Here is a 17835-nt window from a genome sequence, read left to right on the forward strand (position 1 = left end):
GTTCCTTATCCATCTATTGGTCCACCCATCAAACCCATGTGTCACCAGTTTGGAGTCCAGGATGTGGTGCGGAGCAGTGTGGAAGGCTTTGCTCAGGTCCAGCTAAACGACATCAGTTACTCTCCCCTCATCTATTAATTTCATCACCTGCTCATAGATGGCCACCAGGTTGGTCAGGCAGGATAAAAGCTCAAGCATCAGAAGAAAAACTTGGCACACACAATATGGTAGAAGCCATATTTATTGATAAAAATTAATATATCTGCTATAAAATTTGTAACAGTAATGCAACAGAATATTTAATTTGATGCATAAACCTGAATGTTACATACCAAATACAATACAGTAACACTGGTTTCCTCCTTATTTACATGTTTATGAAAATTGATATGCAATCCATGTTAAAAGAACCTTGTAATGGAGAATAGTTACATTAGAAAAATAATATTCTTGATAAAGCATTCTTGAGGACTCCAATCACATTTTCAGGCCTCTTTGAATAAGGCAAAAAATCCCTGGTACAGCATATAACTTAATGTACAAAATACAACAACTCCAGACACATCTTCAAGTTTTCTTTTGGTATGCTTCTCCTCACTGCAAAATGCCTCAGTTTTCTTACTCAACAGAGAGAGCTCTCCATAACAAAACCTAATGAGTTCCACTACTACTACCCACACGTCGCTGTAGCTCAGCGACCGTCACCGGGCCGATCTTTCTCCCCCAGCCGGTTGCTCAGTGAGCTTTTCTTAGCTGCAGGACACGTAGTACTTTGAAATCATTATGACTGTGGGTACCTTTCCTCAGTTTTCATAGGAAACAGCTCTGTCACATGGGGAAACTTTTTGTTTGGTGTTTTTTTTTTTAATAAAATAAAACAAAATGCTCTTCATTTTTAGTTCAGGAACTGGTGCACGACTACATTTCCACTCACAAGAGAACGTCACAAATGTAACTAAAATTAGGCTTGGATAACTTTGAAAACATACCTACCATGTGCCCAACCCCCAAAATTCTTACTGTAATACTTTATAACCCTGCCATGCTCTAGGAATTCTTTTGCTGCATAGCTTCATTGCTAGTCACAGTCAGATAGTTTTAATTCCTTCAAAGGCACAAAACTTCCACCGCTTTTCCAGTGTTGCTCCCACACCGGTAAACTCCTGTTTAAACATGCGTGGCAGCCTCATCAAAAGCATTTCTATCTCATTGGCAGAGATCTGAGGAAGAAAGAAAAGTGAAGTTAAAGTGAGGAATCAGTAAATTTGCAGATGACACCAAGCTTCAACTACCATCAGGTAGTTGAAGAGAGCAAGAAGGTCTCCCCTGAGCCTCCTCTTCTCCAGGCTAAGCAACCCCAGTTCCCGAAGCCTCTCCTCACAGGGCTGTGCTCCAAACCCCTCCCCAGCTTTGTTGCCCTTCTCTGGACACCTTCCAGCAACTCAACATCTTTCCTAAACTGAGGGGCCCAGAACTAGACACTGGACTCAAGGTGTGGCCTAACCAGTGCTGAGTACAAGGGCACAATGACCTCCCTGCTCCTGCTGGCCACACTGTTCGTGATGCAGGCCAGGATGCCATTGGCCTTCTTGTCCACCTGGGCACACTGCTGGCTCATGTTCAGCCTACTATCAACCAGTACCCCCAGGTCCCTTTCTGCCTATCTCTTTTCCAGAGCTATCTCCATGGTTTGACAGGTTTTTCTGACAATGATGATCTTTCTGGTCATCCTTATTAGTAGGAACCTTCCACAATGAAAGCTTTTCTTTTAAAACAGTGTAAAAACATAAAAGATGCTAGTTAGACTTCATTCCACTCAAGAAAGGTGAGAAAATATCAGAAAACCATAGAATCATAGAATCAATAAGGTTGGAAAAGACCTCAAAGATCATCAAGTCCAATCTATCACCACACACCTCATGACTACCTAAACCATGGCGCAAACTGCCACATCCAATCCCCTCTTGAACACCTCCAGTGATGGTGACTCCACCACCTCCTTGGGCAGCACATTCCAAGGGCCAACAACATTCACTGTGAAGAACTTTCTCCTCACCTCAAGCCTAAACCTTCCCTGGTGCAGCTTGAGAATGTGTCTTCTTGTTCTGGTGCTGGGTGCCTGGGAGAAGAGACCAACCCCCAAGTGGCTACAACCTCCCTTCAGGGAGTTGTAGAGAGCAAGAAGGTCTCCCCTGATCCTCCTCCTCTCCAGGCTAAACAAGCCCAGCTCCCTCAGCCTCTCCCCATAGGGCTGTGCTCCAAACCCCTTCCCAGCTTTGTTGCCCTTCTCTGGACACCTTCCAGCAACTCACCATCTTTCCTAAACTGAGGAGCCCACTACTGGACACAGTATTCAAGGTGTGGCCTAACCAGTGCTGAGCACAGGAGCACAATGACTTCCCTGCTCCTGCTGGCCACACTATTCCTGATGCATGCCAGGATGCCATTGGCCTTCTTGTCCACCTGGGCACACTGCTGGCTCCTATTCAGCTGTCTGTCAACCAGTTCCCTGAGGTCCCTTTCTCCCTGGCTGCTCTCCAACCACTGTGTCCCCATCAGCTCTTATTTTCCTGAAGACTATAGCGTAGCAAAAAGATGAAAAGATTAAATCATCTCTTAAAGGAGGCATTGAAAATCAGTGTTGGGTGCAGCCTAAAGCTCCAGACTAATCAAGTCCATCTTTTACATACTCTCATGCTGGTAACGGAGGGTTGGTTACCTTTGGGTAATGTATCCGAGCTCTATACTGTGCCCTCAGCCTGGCTGGGTATATTGACCTTATCAATCCTGTTCAGGTGAGGAATGACAGGCTAACCAGGGAAAGTAATTGAAATTCATCTCTGAGATTGCATCTCTGGATTGTGCTATTAAAAAGCAATTTGTTACTACAAGCAGCTACTTCCAAAATAAACCAGAGAGGTCAAATTTTGCAGCTCATGTTTATTATGCAGCAGGTAGGTCCAGTAGGAGCTGCAGGGGCTGGTTCCTTGGAACCTTGGAGAGGTGGCCACAATGCTCTTTCCATGCAGGCTGTGTTTGCAAGTTAAGGGTTGGATCCTGGCAGCTTCACAGAAGCCAACACATCACTCGTGAGGAGAAATTCAAGGGCAGAGGCCACAGGCATGCAAAAGAAGGGGCTGCAGCAGTGAAGGGGGAGAAAGTTGAAAAGCAGTGGGCACAAGTAATTAGCAGCAGGGCAGGAGCCTAAGGAGCTGGTGTTTGAAATTATTGCTGCTGGTACTCAAGAGATACAGAAGTGGAGGGGTCAGCCAGGAGAAAAAGCTGTTGAAACCTGGCCAAATTCTAAAGATGACTGAGAAAATCTGGCATACTCAGCACTGCTTAGGCCACACCTTGAGTCCTGTGTCCAGTTCTGGGCCCTCAGTTTAGGAAAGATGTTGAGCTGCTGGAAGGTGTCCAGAGAAGGGCAGTGAAGTTGGTGAGGGGTTTGGAGCACAAGCCCTCTGAGGAGAGGCTGAGGGAGCTGGGGTTGCTTAGCCTGGAGAAGAGGAGGCTCAGGGGAGACCTTATTGCTGTCTATAACTACATGAAGGGAGGTTGTAGCCAGGTGGGGGTTGGTCTCTTCTCCCAGGCAAGCAGCACCAGTACAAGAGGACACAGTCTCAAGCTGTGCCAGGGGATGTTTAGGTTGGATGTTAGGAAGAAATTCTTCATAGAGAGAGTGATTTGCCATTGGAATGTGCTGCCCAGGTAGGTAGTGGAGTCACCATCACTGGAAGTGTTTAGGAGGAGACTTGATGGGGTGATTGGTGCCATGGTTTAGTTGATTACAGAGTGTTGGATGATAGGTTGGACTTGATCTCAAAGGTCTCTTCCAACCTGATTTATTCTATTCTATTGTATTCTGTACTGGGTACTGCAGGAACTGGGAACAAGATGAAGGAAGGTGTAGATGTGGCAGAGGCAAGGAACAGAGAAGTAGAAGAATAGGTCAACATGATGAGCTTCTATAAGGCCAAATGCTAGTCCTGAACCTGGGTCACAACAACCCCAAGCAGCGCTACAGGCTTAGGCAAGTGTGGCTGGAGAGCTGTCTGGCAGAAAGGGACTTGGGGGGTTCTAATTGACAAGCAACTAAATATGAGCAAGCAGTGTGACCAGGTGGCCAAGAAAGCCAGTGGCATCCTGGCCTGTATTAGAAATGTTGTGTCCAGCAGGAGTAGGGAGGTGATTGTCTCCCTGTACATGGGTGAGGTCACTCCTTGAGTAGTGTGTCCAGTTTTGGGCACCCCAATACAAGAGAGATGTGAAGGTGCTGGAGTGAGTGCAGAGGAGGGCAACAAAGCTGAGGACAGGCCTGGAAAATAAATCTTATGTAGAGCAACTGAAGGAGCTGGGGATGGTTAGTTTGGAAAAGAGAAGGCTGAGGGGAGACCTCATTGCTCTCTACAACAGGAGACGTGACCGGGTGCTTTGTTGCATGGGTTAGTTGATTAGGTGGTGTTGGATGATAGGTTGGACACGATGATCTTGAAGGTCTCTTCCAACCTGGTCTGGTCTATTCTATTCTATTCTATTCTATTCTATTCTATTCTATTCTATTCTATTCTATTCTATTCTATTCTATGTACCTGAAAGGACATTGTGGAGAGGCTGGTGCTGTTCTGTTCTCCCAGGTAACTAGTGATAGAACAAGAGGCAATGGCCTCAAGCTGTGACTGGGTAGGTTTAGACTGGACATTAGGAAATTTTTTCACAGAAGAGTGGTCAGGCATTGGAATGTGCTGCCCAGGGAGGTGTTTGAGACAGCAACCCTGGATGTGTTTAAAGGTCATTTGGTTGTGGTGCTTGGGGTTATGGTTTAGGAGAGAACATTGCAGAGTTCTCAGTTGGACTTGGTGATCCTGAGGGTCTTCTCCAGCCTGAATGTTTCTGTGATAAGGTCTGATAAGACCTGATATCTTTTTACAAAATGAAATTTACCAGTTCCTCACTTTTTTCTATCATCTTCATCCCACACCTCCTGCTCATTGTGAGTAGCAGTGGACCGTAAAGCACTATCAAATCTGAGCTGCCACAGCCTGAAGATAGTGCCTAAGAACTTCATCATCCTTCCTCACTCATCCATGCAAACTATCTTATTTCCAGTGGGCTTCTAGCTCAGGATCTCCTCTGCTTACATCTATGCATTTTCATAGAAGCAGAGGTAGGAATCTCGAGAGGCATGAAGCAGCCCATCAAAGCAGCCTGAAGGTCATCTTGGTTATGGGTATCATAGAATCATAAAATTAATAAGGTTGGAAAAGACATCAGAGATCATCAAGTCCAACCTATCACCAAACACCTCATGACTACTAAACCATGGCTTCAAGTGCCACATCCAATCCCCTCTTGAGTACCTCCAGGGACAGTGACTCCACCACCTCCCTGTGCAGTACATTTCAATGGCTAACAACTCTTTCTGTGAAGAACTTTCTCCTCACCTCCAGCCTAAACCTCCCCTGGCACAGCTTGAGACTGCATCCTCTTGTTCTGGTGCTGGTTGCCTGAGAAAAGAGACCAACCCCAACCTGGCTACAAGCGCCCTTCACATAGTAAAGATGGAGAGAGCGTTCAGGAACAAATTACTAGCAGGACCAAAGGAGTTGTGTCTAACAATCACGGCACAGGGAGTCCCACTAACATTTTGAGTCTGGGTGCTACATTCTCAGTGTGAGCTGCAAGAAGATCTGGGCCAGCATCATGTTGAATAGTATTGTCAGATGTGGATCAGAGCTGAGGCTCATTGCAGGGTGATCCTTGCATCTGCTGAGTACCATATGCAGCTTAGCATACTGCAGAGCCATGGCTTAGCATTTAGAGTAGCATTTACCTGAGCAAAAGTGGCTATATCACAACTGAGCTTCTCACCCTTGTCTTGCTTAACATGCACTGGAGAGGAACAGGTCCTTCTACAGTGAATACTTAAAAGTAAGACAAATAATCTTATCCTACAAGTATATATTGACTATGGACTGGAGTGGGTTGACTTCTCTTTTTGTCACACCACTGAATTTAGCAATGAGGTCAGCCAATTTTTTTTATGAGGCCCTCTTCACTTTCATGTGGAGACAAAGGCTGAGGTCCATTCATGTGTTCATGAAAACTTGTGTTCAGTGTGACCCATGACTGACAAGTCTTAGAAGAATAGGGAGTCACAGCCTGTGGTTGGAGTGGCTGAAGAGCTGCCAAACAGAAAGGGACGTAGGGGTACTGATTGACAGCCGACTGAATATGAGCCAGCAGTGTGCCCAGGTGGCCAAGAAGGCCAATGGCATCCTGGCCTGCATCAGGAATAGTGTGGCCAGCAGGAGCAGAGAATTCATTGTGCCCCTATACTCTGCACTGGTTAGACCACACCTTGAGTCCTGTGTCCAGTTCTGGGGCCCTCAGTTTAATGACATTGAGACACTTGAACATGTCCAGAGAAAGGCAACAAACAACAAACAACAACAACAACAAAACCACCAGGAAAAAAACCCCACAGCCCTGAATATTGGTCCATTTTGGTCCGTTTATGGGTTGGGCACATTTCAGAAGAGAAGGGCAACAAAGCTGGGGATGGGTTGGGAGCACAAGCCCTATGAGGAGAGGCTGAGGGAGCTGGGATTGTTTAGCCTGAAGAAGAGGAGGCTTAGAGGAGACCTTCTTGCTGTCTACAACTACCAGAAGGGAGGTTGTAGCCAGGAGGGGGTTGGTCTCTTCTCCCCTGCAACCAGCACCAGACATATACTCAGGCTGCACCAGGGAAGGTTTAGGCTCGAGGTGAGGAGAAAGTTCTTAACAGAGTTGTTAGGCATTGGAATGTGCTGCCCAGGGAGGTGGTGGAGCCACCATCCCTGGAGGTGTTCAAGAGGGGATTGGACGTGGCACTTGGCGCCATGGTTTAGTCATGAGGTCTGTGGTGACAGGTTGGACTTGATGATCTTTGAGGTCTCTTCCAACCTTATTGATTCTGTGATTCTTTGTGATTCTGTGAATCATCTCCAAAAACTGTCCACAATTTACTGTGCCATGGTTACCCCTGCCTCTTACTCTACTTTCTTTCTCCTCAGCTGTATTTCAGGATCATGTATCATAAAATCAGCTGCTAGTCCTTGCCATTTAAAGCTGTGCTCTCCTGTGCAACAAACAATAGCTAAACAGTGTGAGGCAAAGGACTCAACAAGCACGTGTACTGTAATTTGCAAATGAATGCAGGTTGCAAACCCCCAAGCCCCATATCCCATTATCTTTCTAATGGAAACACACCAAGAGTTTAACCTGCAGTAAAGAGTAATACAATATTTCTAGGGAGAAAACAGATTCTGATTAAATTTCTTTACCCTGGAGTCCAGCTGCTGCATGTAAGACCAAAGATACTCTATATTGGCTCCAAAAGGGTGGACATGAAGAAACGTGGATATGATACCTGGATTAAAAAACAAAGGCACACAAAGCATGGAAATCGCCTCGGATAATATATCATTAAAATGAGCAAAGTAATTCTGAACAGTCTGCTCTTGCAGGTTTTTTTTCAGTATGAATTATGGTTCTTATTTTTCTTGCACAACCCAATGAGCATCAGAAAATGGCACATTTTTAATACAGTCATAATAACACGGTAAACACAATAGCTCATCTTCAGGAACGACAGCGGTTAGCAAGTAAGTGACCAAGATAATATACTGATGAATAAAGGAATTTCTAAACAAAGACTTGCTGGAAGCATCTCAACTACCAATTTTATGCTTGATTTACCAATCTGAAATTGTGGATACTGTAATGGTAAAATTATTGCTTTTTTCTTTGCTCCCCCCTTCAGTGGCCGCTCTGTTGTGAAAATGTTTCACGTAATCGTGTCTGAAACCTCTCTCCTTCAAATGCTGCTGATAATTGTGTTGATGTTGGTTATGAACAGTGTTTAATCTGTATTACCCTCAACTGCAGCTGAAGAAAACACAAATCCTTCATGCCATATTTACTGATTTACTTTCTCTTAAAAGAAAGCCACTTCTGCCTATCTTCCCTGTTATTTATGGCATCACGGTAAAAGGCGTAGACAGAAAAGTGGCTTAGGAAGAGTCGGGATCTAAGTCAAGAGATTTTTTTTCTTCTGCAGTGAAAAATCAAGTGACAGCACCACAATGATGACCAGAGAAAACAACATTTGGAGGATCAGAGTTGCTATTAAAAGCGCTATCTAATTTCTCAGTTTGAAAATACAAAATGCCCTGTGTGTTGCTGTGCGTTTGGGGAGAGCTGAACTGAAAGACTCAGTGCGAGTCTGTTTGGATGAGTTTTTTGAGCTGAACCACCCTGGGGGAAGTTCCTTATATTTAAAGCATAAACACCCAGATTAGAAATGCTTACAAATGACAAAAATGGGTCACTGTATCTTGGGTACTGCAGGCCATGCTGCTTTCTCGATGTGAAATGATTTAGGATAATCATGGACTTCATTTCCCCCAAACACTGGCCACGGTTGAAAACGACAAGTAAAATGTAGCTCATTTCAAACTGCCTTTGCAAAGGAAACGCTTTTTTCCTTCCCTCATTTTCCCAATGGTGTTTACAGCCTTCTGAATCTGCAAAGGGAAAGGTGTGTATTTAATTTTCTACTATGGAGAGTCCCTTGCAGCAGTTGTCTCCTTTGTGCTGTGCATGACCATAAGCACACACACATACACACGAGCTGTTGAAGCAGAAGTCAAAACCATTACACTGGGGTGAGTTGACTGGAATCCAATTTGCATTCAAATCACATTTTACCAGTGGCATTGTGTTTGTTATGTGTGTGCCCAAGGATTTTCTGCTTGGGATCTTCAGGGTTTTTTTTCACATCATGTAAATAAAATGACACTTGAAAATATTTTGTAGTTATTAACTGGAGTTCCAGGTTAACTTTATTCTATATCTATATCTATATCATCTATATCTATATCTATATCTATATCTATATCTATATCTATATCTATATCTATATATATTATATATCTATATTATATATCTATATAAAGAGAGATATAGATACAGATATAGATATAGATATAGATATAGATATAGATATAGATATAGATATAGATATAGATATAGATATAGATATAGATATAGATATAGATACAGATAATTGTTTCAGTTGGAAAAGACCTTTAAGATCATTGAGTCCAACCACTCTCTAACTACCAAGGCTGGTGCTAAACCATGTCGCTCAACACCACTGGGGAGGTTTAGGCTGGAGGTTAGGAGGAAGTTTTACACAGAGAGAGTGATTGCCCATTGGAATGGGCTGCCTGGGGAGGTGGTGGAGTCGCCATCACTGGAGGTGTTCAGCAGGAGACTTGATAGGGTGCTTGGTTGCATGGTTTAGTTGGTCGAGTGGTGTTGGATGATAGGTTGGATGCGATGATCTTGAAGGTCTCTTCCAACCTGGTTTATTCTATTCTATTCTATTCACATCTGTGCCTCTTTGAAACACCTCCAAGAACAGGGATTCAACCACCTCCCTGGGTACCCTGTTCCACCCTTTCAGTTTTCCCTCTAATTCAATACTGAATTTTGTGAAATGCAGACAAATTCAGTGAATGAATGGCAGCAAAGCCCTTTTTTCCCTTGACACAACTGAACTGGTCTCAGAGGAAGAGATAACACAAAATCCATCTTGAGCAATCTTTTGCCTTTAAACCATAACAATGAGCCAGTTGTGGGGGTATTATGGCCAGCAATATCTAGACAAAGATTACACTGTTTATCTGAATGTGCCACAGGACAGCTGGATGGAAACCACTTTGGGACACTGCTGCCACTCCTTGCATTCAAATAATGAATGACCTAGAAAAAAAGTTGGGTTTTGTGCCCTTAAAATCCCATCCTCTATCTCCTTCTCACAGAGGTTATCTTTGAACAGACCAAATACCACCCACTGTAATTAAACATTTCATACTTTTATTTTTCCCTAACAAGCCAAAATAAATGAGTTTATTAATTTCTGTCCACCCCAATGTTCCACATCTTCCCAATCATGGGAAACTTATGAACTAAGCCCTTTAAACATTTAAATACATCCTTCACTTTTAACTGACCTTTCTGGCCTGAACATTGTGAATCTCTGCCCCAGTAATAAAGCAGTGACTTCCCTGGTGCTTAGCAGATGTAAATGAGTTGCATTTAAACAACTTGAGCTAGTTTTGGAGCTATCACCTACTGTGATATTGCTGATCTTGTGAAACCACCTAACCAAAGAAATTAAACCTGGTCTTTCAGGTCAGCATTTCTGTGGCTGCCAGCCGTACCACAGGGAGCACTTTGGACTGCAGACCTTTAGCTCCATGAAAACCTGTCCTGATGAAAACAATTGCAAAACATGCATGGATATAAATGGGGCATGTTCCCTCCAAGAGCAGCATAGGTAGAGCCAACATTCTCTCCTCTCCTTTCCTCTCCTCTCCTCTCCTCTCCTCTCCTCTCCTCTCCTCTCCTCTCCTCTCCTCTCCTCTCCTCTCCTCTCCTCTCCTCTCCTCTCCTCTCCTCTCCTCTCCTCTCCTCTCCTTGAGTCTCCTTGAGTCTCCTTGAGTCTCCTTGAGTCTCCTCTCCTTGAGTCTCCTCTCCTCTCCTTGAGTCTCCTCTCCTCTCCTTGAGTCTCCTTGAGTCTCCTCTCCTCTCCTTGAGTCTCCTCTCCTCTCCTCTCCTTGAGTCTCCTCTCCTTGAGTCTCCTCTCCTTGAGTCTCCTCTCCTCTCCTCTCCTCTCCTCTCCTCTCCTTGAGTCTCCTCTCCTTGAGTCTCCTTGAGTCTCCTTGAGTCTCCTTGAGTCTCCTTGAGTCTCCTCTCCTTGAGTCTCCTCTCCTCTCCTTGAGTCTCCTCTCCTCTCCTTGAGTCTCCTTGAGTCTCCTCTCCTCTCCTTGAGTCTCCTCTCCTCTCCTTGAGTCTCCTCTCCTCTCCTCTCCTTGAGTCTCCTCTCCTTGAGTCTCCTCTCCTCTCCTCTCCTCTCCTCTCCTCTCCTTGAGTCTCCTCTCCTCTCCTCTCCTTGAGTCTCCTCTCCTCGAGTCTCCTCTCCTCTTCTCGTTAAATACTAGTTACTAGTTAACAGCCCCACTGCCTATAAGCTTTAACTTTTAGGCACTTTTAAAGAGTTTATTTTAAAGATTTTATTCTAGGTAAAGGCTATGACAGGCCCTTGTGGCATTACTTACAATTATTCCAATGCTAATTATCTCACCTAATGTCAAAAGCATAAATCTGGCTTGCTAAATGCACTTGCTGTATATATTGTTTTTTTGGCTTGGTGGTTTGCTGATATTCTTTCCATCCCCTATTCCTTCACCATTTTGTCTGATAACCAAATAAGGAGTTACACAATTCTAGCCTGCTAAATCTTGGTGCTAATAAAATCTTCGTACTTTCATGTTGCAAGTGTAAATGAAGTCCCAGAACATTCTTCACATCTGAAATACTGTTACCAAACTCTGAAGAGCCTTTCAGAACAAAACAACAATAAAACTCATAGTTTATAGTTTCATAGTTTCATTCAGGGTTGGAAGGGACCACAAGGATCAGCTAGTTCCAACCCCCCTGCCATGGGCAGGGACACCCTACACTAGATCAGGCTGGCCACAGCCTCATCCAGCCTGCTCTTAAACACCCCCAGGGACGAGGCCTCGACCACCTCCCTGGACAACCCATTCCAGGGTCTCACCACTCTCATGGTGAAGAACCTCCTCCTCACATCTAGCCTGAATCTCCCCACCTCCAGCTTCATTCCATTCCCCCTAGTCCTATCACTACCTGAGATCCTGAGAAGTCCTTCCCCAGCCTTCCTGTAGGCCCCTTTCAGATACTGGAAGGCGACAATTAGGTCACCTCGGAGCCTTCTCTTCTGCAGACTGAACAGCCCCAACTCCTTCAGTCTGTCCTCATAGGAGAGGTGCTCCAGCCCTCTGATCATCCTTGTGGCCCTTCTCTCCAACCCAACACCAAATCAAAACAAAAAAAATCAGCCCAAACAACAAAAAAAAATCAGCCCAAAAATGCTTCTGTTTCAGGATTCCCCACACTAAGAGTGGAGATGAAAACCAAAACATATATAGATGTGTGTTTGGTTTTATTACCACAAAGATGCATGTAAGCATAAATGCAACCCAAAAGTTTGACAAAAGGCATTTTGTCGTCAAGAAGATATAGAAGAATAGAATAGAATAGAATAATACAATAACAAACCAGGTTGGAAGAGACAGTCTGGGCTTGTCTTACCTATTAGTAGTGCCTCTTTCTCTGATTTTAGACCCGGGCTTCGTTTCTCTGAATTTTTTTCTCTGTCCTGGTTGACCAATGCTACTGTCAATACATTGATTTCCTATGTGTTTAAAACAGAACAAAACAAAAACAGGTGGTCATGTAGATTTCATTTAGTTCAATTAAACCTGTCTGCATGCTTTCAACTCTATAGAAAAAGGACATTCATTCACATCTAATTCACACTGGACAATAGTAAATAATTGATTTGTTTGCAGAATACTAAGACTTATTTAGAACAGAACAGAACAGAACAGAACAGAACAGAACAGAACAGAATAGAATAGAATAGAATAGAATAGAATAGAATAGAATAGAATAGAATAGAATAGAATAGACCAGGTTGGAAGAGACCTTCAAGATCATCATGTCCAACCCATTAACCAATCCAACACACCTCAAAAACTAAATCAGGCACCAAGGACCCCATCAATTCTCCTGCTGAACACCTCCAATGATGGTGACTCTACCACCTCCATGGTGAGCCCATTCCAATGGGCAATCACTCTAGAATAGAATTAATCAGCTTGGAAAAGACCTTTGAGATCATCAAGTCCAACTTACCATCCAACACCATCTAATCAACTAAACTATGGTACCAAGTTCCTCATCCATTCTCCTCTTAAACACCTCCAGTGATGGTGACTCCACCACCTCCCTGGGCAGCACATTCCAATGGCCAATCACTCTTTCTGGGAAGAACTTCTTCCTAACATCCAGCCTAATCCTCCCGTGGTGCAGCTTGAGACTGTGTCCTCTTGTTCTGGTGCTGGTTGCCTGGCAGAAGAGACCTACACCTTCCTGGCTACAACCACCCTTCAGGTAGTTGGAGAGAGCAATGAGGTCACCCCTGAGCCTCCTCTTCTCCATGCTAAACAACCCCAGCTCCCTCAGCCTCTCCTCATAAAGCTTGTGCTCCAGACCTCTCACCAGCTTTGTTGCCTTTCTCTGGACACATTCAAGTGTCTCAGTATCCTTCTTAAATTGAGGGGCCCAGTACTGGACACAGTCCTCAAGGTGTGGCCTGACCAGTGCTGAGTACAGGGGCACAATGACTTCCCTGCTCCTGCTGGCTACACTATTTCTGATGCCACTGGCATTTTTTGCCACCTGGGCACACTGATGGCTCGTGTTCAGCTGGCTGTCAGCCATTACCCCCAGGTCCCTTTCTACCTGGCTGCTCTCCAGTCACTGACCCCAGCCTGTAGCACTCCATGGTGTTGTTGTGGCCAGTGTATATCACCCGGCACTTAGATGTGTTCAATCTCATGCCCTTGGACTCTGCCCATCTGTGCAGCCTGTCCAGGTCCCTCTGCAGAGCTCTCCTATCCTCTAACAGATCAACACCTGCCCCCAACTTGGTGTCATCTGCAAACTTACTGATGATGGACTCAATCCCCTTGTCCAGATCATCAGTAAAGATATTGAACAGGATGCGGCCCAGCACTGATCCTGGGGGGACACCACTAGTGGCTGGCTGCCAGGTGGATGTGGCACCATTCACCACCACTCTCTGGGCTCTGCCCTCCAGCCAGTTGGAGTGGCCAGCTGGAAAATGTCTCATGGACAGACACCCATGTGTTGTTGTGTACATGTAAGATAGTCAGCCTTTGCTGCACTTTTTGTCGGTAGAAATGAAGTAACTTTTCAGTCATGTATTTTAGTTATTTACTTCATACTGAAATAAACTGGACCCTAGAGTTGTCTGTTTTGTATTTCTCATTGGCTGCAAAGGAAAACTTACAGCAGAGGTTTAGATACCTACACTTAGGAAGGAGCCTTAAAATAATGGTGTGCCTGAGCTCTCTGGCAACTACATGACCTTGACACTAACACTTGTAGTGTTGTAATGCACAGCACACATTATAGCAGCAGGACTATGCTCTAAGTTGTCCAGTATTGTTGATTTCTCTCTTGGTAGAGATAAAGGATAGTGCAAATACTGATCTACTGCTTGCCATGACATCCAAGAAAGAAAACTCAGGCAGAGTTTCATACAGAAATAAGAGAAGTGTTCTCATTAATTTCTCCATAAAGGAAATAATGACAAGGGGGATACAGATCGAAGGAGCAGAGTTGGCCACAACAACCCCATGCAGAGCTACAGGCTGGGGTCAGAGTGCCTGGGGAGCAGCCAGGCAGAAAGGGACCTGGGGGTACTGATTGACAGCTGGATGTACATGAGCCAGCAGTGTGCCCAGGTGGCCAAGAACGCCAATGGCATCCTGGCCTGCATCACAAACTGTGTGGCCAGCAGGAGCAGGGAAGTCTTTGTGCCCCTGGACTCAGCACTGGTTAGGCCACACCTTGAGTCCTGTGTCCAGTTCTGGGCCCCTCAGTTTAGTAAAGATGTTGAGCTGCTGGAATGTGTCCAGAGAAGGGCAACAAAGCTGGGGAGGGGTTTGGAGCACAAGTTCTATGAGGAGAGGCTAAGGGAGATGGGGTTGTTTAGCCTGGAGAAGAGGAGGTTCAGGGGAGAGCTTCTTGCTCTCTACAACTACCTGAAGGGAGATTGTAGACAAGAGGGGGTTGGTCTCTTGTCCAGGCAACCAGCACCAGAACAAGAGGACACAGTCTCAAGCTGTGCCAGGGGAGGATTAGGCTGGATGTTAGGAAGAAGTTCTTCATAGAAAGAGAGATTGGCCATTGGAATGTGCTGCCCAGGGTGGTGGTGGAGTCACTGTCACTGGAGGTGTTAAAGAGACTGGATGAGGCACTTGGTGTCATGGTTTAGTTGATTAGATGGTGTTGGATGATAGGTTGAACTCAATGTTCTCGAAGGTCTTTTCCATCCTGGTCTATTCTATTCTATTCTATTCTATTCTATTCTATTCTATTCTATTCTATTCTATTCTATTCTATTCTATTCTATTCTATTCTATTCTATTCTATTCCATTCCATTCCATTCCATTCCATTCCATTCCATTCCATTCCATTCCATTCTACAGCAGCAGCAAAAGAGGAGAGCAACATACTCCAGCAGAGCCTTTATAGGTTAAGATGTAATTTTTTAATCCATCAGAGATAGAAAAGAAGTCTAAACCCAGCAATTCCTGAGAGGGGAAAGAAAGAGCACAGAGATGTGTATTTGATATAACAGGCCCCAAACACAACACACCAGCCTTTTCAGATGGGATTAGAAGTTTTGTCAAGCAGTGATGCAGAGAGAGAAACTATATTCCCATTGGGAACAATGAACAGATGGGTTTTCATTTAATGACTAGACTTGAGCCTGTACAGAACATTTTGTATGATTTATAGGACAGTGTAAATGGATGCTAAAGGAAGTCACATCAAGGCTTCTTTAACTGTGTTAGTAGAGAGGATAAAAGAGTAGAAAAAGTGGTTATTCAGGAGCCTGAGGAAACTAAGGGTGAGAAAGCTAGGTACTTAGCAAATGACTGGCTTCAGAAGAACATTGCAGGTTCTTGGAGGTTTGAAAAGAAGAGATTTCTGCCAACCCAAACTACCTGCCCCACAGAATATGATAAACTAGACAGCTCTGATCTATTCAGCTGTGAAAATAAGCCTGTCCAGGCCATGAGAAAAAGCAGGGTGTGAATGGTCACATAACAGATTCTACAGTAATGCTGCTAGGAATTAAGAGTGATTTGAGAGAAATAGGCATAATTGTGGCTAGGAAATGAGTGTGCAATTCATCCAGCAACCAGGCTAATTACGGTGTAAGTGAAAACCTTAAGTATCTGACTGCACTTTGCAGATGAAAATCTGGTGCCTATGAAGCCTCTACTACAAATCCTCACACAGTTAATCTGCACAATTTTTTGAGGCACTACTAATGCTAACCCCACAGAAACAAAACGTTTAAGAGTACATAGGTGATAGTAGGCTAAACATGAGCCAGTAGAGTGCCCAGGGGGCCAAGAGGGCAAACAGCATCCTGGCTTGCATCTGAAATAGTGTGGCCAGGAGGAGCAGGGAAGTCATTCTGCCCCTGAACCCAGCACTGGTTAGGCCATACTTTGAGTCCTGTTTCCAGGTCTGGGAACCTCAAGGGCATGGAGACACTTGAACATGTCCAAAGAAGGGTAACAAAGCTGGTGAGGGTTTTGGAGCACAAGCTCTATGAGGAGAGGCTGAGGGAGCTGGGGTTGCTTATCCTGGAGAAGAGGTAGCTCAGGGGAGACCTTCTTGCTCTCTACAACTACCTTCAGTGAGGTTGTAGCCAGGTGGGGGTTGGTCTCTTCTCCCAGGCACCCAGCACCAGAACAAGAGGACACAGTCTCAAGTTGTGCCAGGGGAAGTTTAGGCTGGATGTTAGAAAGAAGTTCTTCACAGAAAGAGAGATTGGCCATTGGAATGTGCTGCCCAGGGAGGTGGTGGAGTCACCATCACTGGAGGTGTTTAGGAGGAGACTGGATGAGGCACTTGGTGCCATGGTTTAGTTGATTAGATAGTGTTGGATGATAGGTTGGACTTGATGATCTCAAAGCTCTTTTCTAACCTGGTCTATTCTGTTGTGTTCTGTTCTATTCTATTCTATTCTATTCTATTCTATTCTATTGGTGAATGAGGAAATAGCTAATTGGAAATAAAGAGTTAGGTCCCCTCTCTTGACATCAGAGAAGCTACTAATCACCAGATGCCTCAAGAAAATTTTTTAATCTCTATTACATTACAGTATTCCCTTTCTTTCCTGAAGCCCATCCTTTATTTGGTAAATTATATTTCTGAAGGCCTAAGCAGTCTCCTTCAGCAGACTTCATTACAAAAGGAATATTTTGCTACCATCTGGCAGTTACTGCATTAAAGGACAAGAACACAGCTGAGTGTGTGCAAACCAGTCCTTACTAGAAGCAAAATGACCTTGCAAGAACTAAATACAGTAGGTGGAATACTTGATCCAGGTTAAATCACACCTGGAGCTCATTAGGGACCTGGCCCTATTCATTATTCACAAATTATGTCAGGTATCAGAGAACATGGAGGCCTGATTTGATGATGACAGCTCCAGAGCTGCTCAGCATGAATGCAGCCATTCTGTGTGATGATTTCGCCACTGCCAGCTTGGAGCTTTTCCCTGCAAATGGCACTTTAATCCATCAGCAGATGATGAAAAGACACAAAATTCCTACACAGGCTTGACAAACCCTCTGGTTCTGCAGATACTCCTTGGGACTAGCATTTGGATTCAGGCCTCCTTGCTTTTGCAAACCTTTTAGGAGAACTTACTGAATAAAACAGAGGATGGCAAACAACAATTTTTTCTCACATGAACTATTCATTTCCCCATGCAGACCTCTGACACCCCCACTGACTCTGAGCTGATGGCTGTGGAAAGTCATACAGGGGAGTTTTTGCACATGGAGGTATACTTTAGCTATGTCCTGGTCATAAGGTGGAACAGAAGTTGAATGTGTGTCATTCTGTTATGTACCTTGGCTTCCTTAGGAAGCAAAAGCAAAGGCATGGGCAAGTGGATTGCTACAAAAGCTGCCTGGACTCACTGTACACAGAGGTCCACCACTCAGTCACCATCCCTGGAGGTGTTTAGGAAGAGAGCTGAATGAGGCACTTGGTGCCATGGTTGAGTTGATTAGATGGTG

At 44.6% G+C, this 17835-nt stretch overlaps 1 protein-coding gene across 1 annotated transcript in view; it reads right to left on the reverse strand.

Annotated features, from left to right (window-relative positions):
* Window positions 1-239: 239 nt before the first annotated feature.
* The window catches only part of LOC137459767 (ecto-NOX disulfide-thiol exchanger 1), a gene marked incomplete at its 5' end in the record, with an annotated part of 128085 nt that continues 110489 nt past the window's right edge, over window positions 240-17835 (reverse strand). Inside the window, 3 exons of the mRNA XM_068170523.1 lie at window positions 240-1220; window positions 7326-7411; window positions 12226-12328. Of these exons, the coding sequence (XP_068026624.1) occupies window positions 1089-1220; window positions 7326-7411; window positions 12226-12328 (321 nt within the window). The remainder of the gene's footprint in view (window positions 1221-7325; window positions 7412-12225; window positions 12329-17835) is intronic.

The sequence above is a fragment of the Melanerpes formicivorus genome, unplaced genomic scaffold (genome assembly GCF_026170545.1).
Source record: "Melanerpes formicivorus ecotype bairdi unplaced genomic scaffold, bMelFor1.0.p_v2 SCAF_409, whole genome shotgun sequence".
Classification (NCBI taxonomy): Eukaryota; Metazoa; Chordata; class Aves; order Piciformes; family Picidae; genus Melanerpes; species Melanerpes formicivorus.